Source organism: Lycium barbarum, chromosome 4, assembly GCF_019175385.1.
Source record: "Lycium barbarum isolate Lr01 chromosome 4, ASM1917538v2, whole genome shotgun sequence".
In the NCBI taxonomy this organism is placed as follows: domain Eukaryota; kingdom Viridiplantae; phylum Streptophyta; class Magnoliopsida; order Solanales; family Solanaceae; genus Lycium; species Lycium barbarum.
Genome location: NC_083340.1, coordinates 23822638 through 23832272, shown reverse-complemented (window position 1 = coordinate 23832272; position 9635 = coordinate 23822638). Strand labels below are relative to the sequence as shown.

The 9635-nt window shown below is 37.0% G+C and overlaps 1 protein-coding gene and 1 pseudogene across 1 annotated transcript; one reads left to right on the top strand and one right to left on the bottom strand.

Annotated features, from left to right (window-relative positions):
* On the top strand, nucleotides 1-951 carry LOC132637290 (uncharacterized). The gene has a single exon (XM_060354404.1). The coding sequence runs from the start codon at nucleotides 1-3 to the stop codon at nucleotides 949-951; it is 951 nt and encodes a 316-aa protein (XP_060210387.1).
* Nucleotides 952-5559: 4608 nt separating this feature from the next.
* LOC132635585 (AIG2-like protein D) lies at nucleotides 5560-9330 on the bottom strand (annotated as a pseudogene).
* Between the last annotated feature and the right edge of the window lie 305 nt (nucleotides 9331-9635).

Here is a 9635-nt window from a genome sequence, read left to right as displayed (position 1 = left end):
ATGTTTGGTTCAATTGTTGATGTACTTAATGATATTGTTGTTGATTCACATTGTCCAGATGAAAGTGCCAAGGCAAAGGGATTTCTCAGAGCATGTCAAACATTTGATGTTGCATTCATATTGCATTTGATGAGAGATATTTTAGCAATCACAGATGATCTTAACAAATGCTTACAGAAAAAAGAGCAAGATATCGTAAATGCCATGCTACTTGTTCAAGTAGCAAAGAAAAGGTTGCAAAGGTTAAGGGAGGAAGAATGGGGTTCGCTTATTGATAAAGTATCTAAATTTTGTATCAAGTATCAAATTTTGATACCTAAGTTAGATGAGCCGTACTTTACCTCTTTGAGATCACGGCGTAAACTTGTTGGTTGTACTATCTCACACCATTATTACGTTGAAGTGTTTTGCAAAGTTATTGATTGGCAAATTCAAGAGCTTTCTTATCGTTTTGATGAAGTAACGACTGATTTGCTTCATGGAATTGCTTGTTTAAATCCAATTGACTCATTTTCTAGTTTTGATCTCAGGAAAATAGTGAGAATGGCTGAACATTATCCTGATGACTTTGATGAATTTAGTATGGAGGTTCTTGAGAATCAACTTGCGAGTTACATTATTGATGTTCGTGATCTTGATGAAAGGTTCTCCGATCTAAAAGGACTTTGTGATCTTTCAAAAAGATTAGTTCAGACAAAGAAGCATTCAAACTACCCTCTTGTATTCCTCTTAGTGAAACTTGCCTTGCTCTTGCCAGTTGTCACTGCATCCGTTGAAAGAACTTTTTCGGCAATGAAGTTTATCAAGAATGACTTGCGGAGTCGAATGAATGAGAGTTATTTTAGTGGTTGCTTGGTGCCTTATGTAGAAAAAGATGTGTTTAATAGGATCTCTAATGATGTTATTATAAAAACATTTCAAGGAATGAAACCTCGTCGTGTACAGTTGTAGTAATATACTTGCACTTTCAATAGAGAATTGTGTTTGTTTTGATTTCTTCGCGTGTTTATTTTTAATTTTCTTGAACCCCCTTATCAAATATTCTGGTTCCGCCCCTGGCCGTAGGGACTGTTTTAGTGGCCATGGTGGACTAATTTTCTTTAGTAATTATGGATGATGCTATCATAGATTGCATGGTAAAAAGAATGAAAAGAATTGGAAGGTTAAAGGTGAAGTTGTGTTAGTATGAAAATAATTGAATCCATGATTTTATGTGCGTGATGTTGAAGCATGGTTAAGCCATGTAGTGGACTGTTTTGTGTGGAAGTTAGTGAACTGATTTTACTTGATATTTGATTGTTATTGTCATGAATTTTATGATGGAAATAAAGGTGTTTAATGGTTAGAGTTGGAACTAAAGTCGTTTGTGAGTTGTTGTAAGGATTATAGAGATGACGATGTAGCTTAGTTGCGTATGAATTGATGATGTAGTTTTCATGTGATTGCTGGTCATAACTTACTGAAATTATATGAAAAGAAGACATGAAATAATGTGTAATAATCATATGTGGTTTGCTTAGTATGTTCGAAAACGTTTGCAAGAATTCCGAACATTGTTATGTTGTCGGTTAGGGACTGTTTTGGACGTGTTGTTGGTTAGGGACTGCTTTGGACGTGTTGTTTTCATTAAGTTGGAAAAAAATAATTATAGTTAAGAGTATACATCGTGTTGTATGTTGGATGGGCTGTTATAAAGTTGTTACATGCAAACGTTAAGGCTACAAACTATTACGAATAACTTGAGAATGTAGTAGCCGTATGTGAATCGCTATTGAATGTTGTGAATGAGGACTGTTTGGAATGTTGTGTGGGCTGTCCGGATTGGTATTGAACGTATAATTATTGATGTGGGATTGGTTGTATGTAGTTGGTTTGGCTACAAGAGAAAACGTCGTCTAAACATCTAGAAAGGAGTTACTAACGTTAGAATACGTTTTGAATCTCCCCGTAGCTTAACTATAATTCTTGACGTCCTAATATAGGTTGAAACTTTGGGCAGCGTATACGTGTTGTGTTACGAATAAACGCCAAAGGTATGTAAAGCTAACCCTTCTTTCTTTTGGCATGTCTTAGATCTAAGTGAAGAATGATATGAATTTTGGGGTAATCCTATTCATAAGTTTCGAGTGTGATTTATGATTCTTATTCACTTCTTGATGTTAGAACTCTCCAGTGATTGAGCCTCCCCCTTCAGTCTTGTGTACGTTGGATAATAGTCAATATATATCAGCTTCTATTTTTTTGGAACTCTATGACGACTCATGTCTTGACTTCTATAAAATGTTTCATACTATATTGACAAGCAACGTTTTGTGACTTCACTACATATTCATACTGTATATCATATGTATTGTTATTGTCCCACCTGATCAGCTGGATTATGATATTCTTAAGCCGGAAGCGGCTGCCCGAAGGGGCCATTATTATTAAGCCGGAAGCGGCTGCCAAAAAAGGGCCATCATTATTATGTCGGAAGCGGCCGTCCGAAGGGACTATTGTGATACTAGCCGAAAGCGGCCGTCCGAAGGGACTATTGTATTATTAGCCGGAAGCGGCTACGAGTAGGATATTCTATATTTATATTGTGTATGCTAGAATTTGTGTAAGGGACCATATGGCATGGTTCAAAATACTGTTCCAGGTTACTCCCGGGTTGCTTTCTAAATTTGCTTACTGTTACGTTTTTCCTTGTTTTATGATTCAGTACTGCCTTACATATTCAGTACATATTCCGTACTGACCCCCTTTCTTCGGGGGGCTGCATTTCATGCCCGCAGGTTCAGGGATGCGGTCAGACAATCCAGCCACCTAGGAGGAGTCAGCGTTGAGAGTCAGACAGCTCCACTTGCTTCGGAGACTGTTCCTATTTTGGTATAATTTTGTGTGTATACATTATGGGCACAACGGGGCCCTGTCCCGTCACTTATGCATGGTCATACTCTTCTAGTAGTCTGCGAACAGCGTGGGTGTCATGGTTACTGTTTGGCCTTGTCGGCCATTATTTTGTTGTGCAGAAGTGTTGGTAGCCTCGTTGGCTTGCTTTGTCATATGTTATGCATATATAAATATGTCTTGGGATATTTTAAGATTACAGGTCGACTTCGGTATTCTATTTACAGCTTTCAGACTTAGTTAAATAAACCCTATTGAAAGCCATGTTTAAGTATAGGTAACATAAGTTGGGTTATCGGGCAGGTTAAGCTCAGTCACTCGTCATGGCCCTAGGTTGGGTCGTGACAGTTGGGTTGAGGTCCACCCATGTGGGAAAGAAGAAAAGTGGCCGAAAGTGAAAGTTGAGACATCATAACGATGTCGGCCGAAAGTGAAAGTGGAGACATCATAACGATGTTGGCCGAAAGTGAAAGTAGAGATTTTTTTTTTTTTTGCTTGAAATCTCAACTATAAATAGAGGCACTTCTTCTCATTCTAAACACACCAAAAATTGAAAAAGACAACACATCCCAAAGACTTGTGAGGTTGAGTGTTGTAAACACTTGTAATATTTCTTCTTTAATAAGATCTGCAGCAGCAACGTGGACGTAGCTCTCACATTGAGGGTGAACCACTATAAATCTGTGTGTGCTATTTATTCTTCGCTTACATCACGGCGTAAGTAGGTTCTGTCTAAGGAGGTTGGTATTTAAGTGGTCCAGCTGTGACCCTCCAATCTTTCCTGGAAACCTGCTTGCAAAGGTCGGATTTGGGATTCAAATCCTAACATTTCTCACACAACTGCGTTCTTTTTTGTCTCACAAAAAAAGTGGTCTTGAAGTGTAAGATTTGGGTTCATTTTTTTGTGAGATAAAAAGAAGTCTCGCACAACTAGTGTCAGTTATGTGAGACACATAATAAAGTTTTTCGATTTCAGAGAACTGCCGATGTAAGTACAAAATACAAATAAATTGGTTTCAAATATAACCAACTATAGTTCATGGAAAGCCACTATGAGTGCAAAACATTTGTTTATTTGCAATCGTGCATTGCTTAATTCCTAATGATGGTCATTCTTTCTAATCATTAACTAACAAATTAATGAATCATAAGCCAGTATAGAAGGGAAACAAAGCGGGATATGTGCCTAAGATCATGGAAGTGATCTCAGATTCTTTATCCATCATTAACAATGGTGAATTATATATTCTACACTTCCAAACACATGCTCAATATTAAATGTTCTTGTTAGTCGGCTACTGAAAAAGAAATGGCCAGTTAACACTATAAATACTTGCCCAGAGAAGTGCATTCTTGTGTCACGGGGCTTCTAGTTCTTGACTATTTAGTCTTTTGTTATCATTTCTTCATAAATATTCTTGGTTGACAATATTAAAGTTACTTATAATAATGGGGATCTTATCTCGTATTGTTGGAGTAGTTCTCTTAATTGTTCTTGTCAGTGGCATCATGGTTTCTGCTGACACGTTAATTGGGAGGCGCATGCTCGGTGCAGGCGGCTCAGGCGGCGGCTTAGGTGGCATGGGAATGGGTATGGGTGGAAGTGTTGAGCATGTAGGAAGTGGTGGCACTGGATTTGGTGGTGGTTTGCTTGGTGGTGAAGGTATTGGCTCTGGTGGTGGTGGACACTAAATTCATTTACCTTATGCAGTAATAATTGGAGCTTTTTAATTTTTGATTTTTTTACCAGAGATGGTTTGAAATTGTTGTGTTTAGCATGTTTCTTTTGGATGGGCTCTTTTTTTCTTGGATTTTGATTCATCAAAGAAGAGCTTCTTGTTTGGAGCATGTATTTGTCTGGATTCTTCTTTCCAAACTTTCGATGTCGCAGTCGTAAAAGGGTTTCTGAGTTACTTTTATGGTCATTTTGATACTAATACTGATATGTGGAGTGCCTACTAGTAATATGTTAATTTAGATGAACTATTGTATATGTAACTTCTAATGCATCAATTTGTTGAACGTTGAATGAATAATGAAACACTAAAGTAAAAATATAGAAGTAATGCTTTTCAGAAAGAAAAATGTACTCGTTTGGAATTGCCACTTGGGTATCTTCTTGATCTGTTAAAATGGACTGGTCCAACTAAACATTGTCCTAGTGGATTATAGAATTCAACAGTCCAACTAAACCAACCAAGAGCAAAGAGCACAATAACCATTTTCAGGATCGGTAAAAAATAGTTCAAGTTTAAAAAGTTTTTAAAGTTTAGTTGTTTCATAATCAAACTTCAGCCCTTCGCGTCTAACGTTTCAATCACGGTCTGAAGTTTAAACGCAATTCAAACTTAGAACTTCAGTTTGAATTTAGGGTCTGACTAACTGTCAAGTGGGCCGAGTCAGCCCGGCACTGTCCCGGACTCACACCGGTACCAACCCAAGATCATCAATGACTTTAAATTACCAACGATGTCAAGTCAAGAGCACCTTCATTCATACATAAGGGATAGGGGGATGGGCTAAGGGGGAGGGTGCTCGCCGGGGCCCGCTGTGCCAGCCCCTTAAGACCGACTGGCAGGCCCGTTACCGGTCCCATTTATTTTTTTTAATAAAAAAAGAGTTAATAAAATGACAAATTTGAAGGGCCAAGAATTGGAATAAAAGAAATGCTAAACGCGATCGGACACATGTTTAGTATAGACTGTATAGGCACAGATAACACCAAGTTTTTTAGAAATTTCTGGTGTACACTGACAATATTAAGGAATGTCAATTGTAATCCAAGGAAAAGGCAAAAGAAACCACTGCTTGCAATACAACAGGAGCAATAGACTAACAGTACTTATGCAGTTCAAACTGAACTCCATGTTGCTGAGCTTAATTCTTTACTTCTTGGGTGGAGGGAAGGGTGATGCTGGGGTACCTCGATGTCATGAAAAACATCAAACCGTGCTTGACTATAGTAGGATTTATGTGCTGCCACTTTGGTCAGGTTTCTCCACTTCTTCCAGAAACTCCATTGTCATTTTCAGGAAGCTTTGCTTGTGCAACCGTTCCCATTCCTTTCAAGGCATTTTCATATAAGTACGCAGACTAGCTTTACAGGATCCCAGTTAAGAAAAGAAGCAACTCATACAAGAACTCAGATTACCTCAAAGTCCCACTCCCCGTACAAATTTGGGTCACTCCGGTCAGCCCAAACATATGCTTGAACCATTAACGTATTGCAACCGTCCTGCAAAAAGCCAACGCACGTCTCTTGTGAACCAGATAAATACATTACAAATGGACAACTGATTTCAACATGCCTCACATAATGTTGTTCCTAAGCCAAACTAGATATCGGAATCAAACTGATGAGTAAAAATCCAGAAGTGCCAAAGCTATCTGACAGAGGTGAGAGAACTGGATGAAGCAAACCTATTTTGGTCCATTTATGCCAACCACGATGTTCTTAAAAAGAACAAAAAATCAACACGCAAAGATATCACTATGAATAGTTGTTTGTACCAATAAAGTTGTAATCATCTATACTTCAATAATAAAGACCTAAAAACTCCCACCTCCCAAGCACATAGACTTCTGCCTCCTATTCAACCATGAAACCATTGAGGAACGAAAAGATAACATAGATGAAGGTAGAGCTACACAAAGGGGGTTCAAGCATTCTGAGATTTCAAAAAGGAAATTATACAACAGTGACTAAGAAAACACATGTGTTGATCTTTATTAAGTACATATATCCAAAACAAAAGAACGAATGAAAACAGATGACAGGCTAGATTCGCTGAAAATTCTGTAGCAAGCAGTAAGAGTATGGTTACTTGTTCTATGCATTAGTCCGTCAAACATCAACATTTATCTCCAAAAAGCACCCATTAATTGAGATAGCATGACTGTTCCAACGAACCCAAAAATTTAGGAGCCGTTTGGACAACATCCGGGAAAAGCTTTTTGGACAGTTCTTCTGTAAAAACTTTTTTGAGAAAAGAGTTTTGAGTAAATTCAAGATGTGTTTGATAATTATAGTTTTTCCTTTTGGAGATATGTGAGTGGAAGAATCTATTTGAAAAACACCCTTAACCCACAAATTCAAAAGTACAATATTTTCCAAAAGAAAAAAAAAATTAGTTAAGCATACACCAACTTGAAAAAAAAATAAAAAAATTGCAAGTTCGGAAATAATTTTTCTTGACAAAATGCCACCTCTCTACAAAAGTCTCATAATGTCCTGTGATGTGCCACTGCTATAACAAGAACAAAAATAACGTGTTGCAGAAACTCTGAGTACTTTGGTGTATCAATACCGTCAGGGAAACATCAACAGTTCTCCTTTCATACTCAACATCCTCAAATTTATCCAAGATGTCCAATTCCGGAACAGTGATTCCTGAAAGAACCTGCGTTTTACCAAAAACAATATATCATTCAGAGATCAGTAAGAGGGTCATAGGGTCATATCTTATATTTCTCATTAAGGTCTCAATGACAAAGAATTGCAAGCAGCAGCTGTTCTTACTTCTACTTTTTAATTGCATAGTACATACATTGGTCTAAAGTCCCTGGACCTCTATAATGGAGGTCACTCATCACATTTACCCACCAAATCTTCAATTTTATGTGAATGGACTAGGATGTGTAAGCTATACTCTGAGTGACCTTCAGCTGCTAGTCACTGGATGCAAGTAATGCTTATACACAATGTTATTGGGAAAACTAAATCAACAGGCTGGCTATGATACCATTTTAACAAGAGAATTATAACGAAAGTTATGTCCCATAGTTTACTTACAAAGTGAAGTCGCTTTTGCTAAGCTTACATTTCCCCGATGCCAATAAATCAATTCACTTATGTTAACCTCACTTGAAAATTTCACAAGTATCAAACCATTGGTTAACCCAACTTATGTCCGGAAATGTTGTAATAGAGGCAGACAGAAGAAGTCTCTAGGCATGTAAAATATGGAGATAACCAATTTTGGTCACTGATAAAGAAAACTTTCATAACAGAAAACCTCTGCAATTAATCATTAGATAATGTTCACATGATAGCTGAATAGCTAAGATGCTTGGAGGTAACTTTTAGTTGATAATTAAGTGATTCATCATTTTAGCATGTCTGAAACAGCTATGACATAGTATTTTGATACATCATAAATTGTCTATGTATAACAAGTGGAAAATGTCAAACAAACCTTCCCATTAACTTTCTTGTTTTCTACAGGTAGAATGGCAGGATAAACACACCCTTTGATGCTAAACCTATGGCTGCGGCAAAGCAACAGAATCAGTGCCTAGAAGATACTAGAAAATCTATCACTGTTACTTAAAGAAAAAACGAAAGCAAAAAGCAAATAGGACATTAACATGTATACACAAAAATTAAAATAGCAAATCTGATTAACTAGCATTTAAAAAACTATGCTGTAGGCATTTGGGAACTCCCAATAAGGAATAAACAGTTATGTATATAGATATTCTCTGAAAGTATGAATTAGCACACATAATAGTTATCAGTATAATGTATTTACGAATGAAATAGTAATACACCAAAATGTGGTCCATATAATACAAATTCTTCGAATGACCAAAAAAGGGTAAATTTCACAGATGATCACGTAACTATCACTTTTTCCACAAAAATCACTTAACTATGTTTTCTAACACAAAAGTCCTAAACCACTTTCCGGTGTCACTAAACCACTTTCTGTGATATATATAGGAAGCATGTGAAGCCCTCTATCTTAAAGTAGGACAGAGTTCACATAATACTAAGCAGAACAGGAATTGAAACTTTTGATTCATCTCAAAACAAAGACTATGCATATCTCCAAGCATATAAGAAACTTTTAACACATACTCATATGTTTTCACTCTATTAGGTTTTAATAATTTCTTACAAAACCCAATCCCAAATATCCACTGAAAATCCATTTCAATAACATCTTGAGCCGAGGGTCTTTCGGAAACAGCCGTCCTAGTCAGGTCTGCGCACACTGTACCCTCCCCAGACCCCACGTTGTGAAATTTCACTGGGTGGTTGTTGTTGTTGTTGTTGGTATCCAAAAAAATGCCACATCTACTAATAATTCTTGATCTCTCAACCCAAAAAAAACAAATGATAACTTTAAAAATCATGTAATGAGTGTATTCATTTAGTAAGAGGGATAAGGGAGAGACAAGTTGTGGAGAAGTGCAGGTGAAGAAGGTGGGACACGTTTGAGGAGAGTACGAACGACTTCGTCATGTAAAAGGCTGCCGTACACGAAAACATTGAACAATGGATTAGTAGCAGACGCCATTACAATTGCTGCTTTTTTTTTATTTCAGTGGGATTACCAGGTAATCCACTTGTTTTATGTACCACAATGTTTTTGACTTTGGTTTGAATCTTCTATAACATAGGTGTTTGTTTTAGGGGGTCGGGAATTATTGTGGTTAAGGGGTCGTTTGGTTAGTAGGAATAAGCAATACTATTAAGATTAGTAATGTAAGTATTGTAAAGGTAAGAATTATTTTTTTGTTAAATATTTTAGTTTGATATAATGACAAATTAGTATATAGTGCATAATTTTAGATTTCTCAACATTTTTAATTTTGATCGAGCACAAATCGAAGTAGAGCAGCGTTAAAGAGACTCACCAGTCGCCCCTTACGAGGTTCCTTTGACGAAAAATAGCACAATCTTGGATCATCCCATGCTGATTCAAATTGTGTGGATTCTCCTTTAGTTTAAACCCTAT

Coding starts and splice junctions, on each gene's coding strand:
- LOC132637290 (XM_060354404.1), top strand. CDS start 1: ATGTTTGGTTCAATTGTTGATGTACTTAATGATATTGTTGTTGATTCA.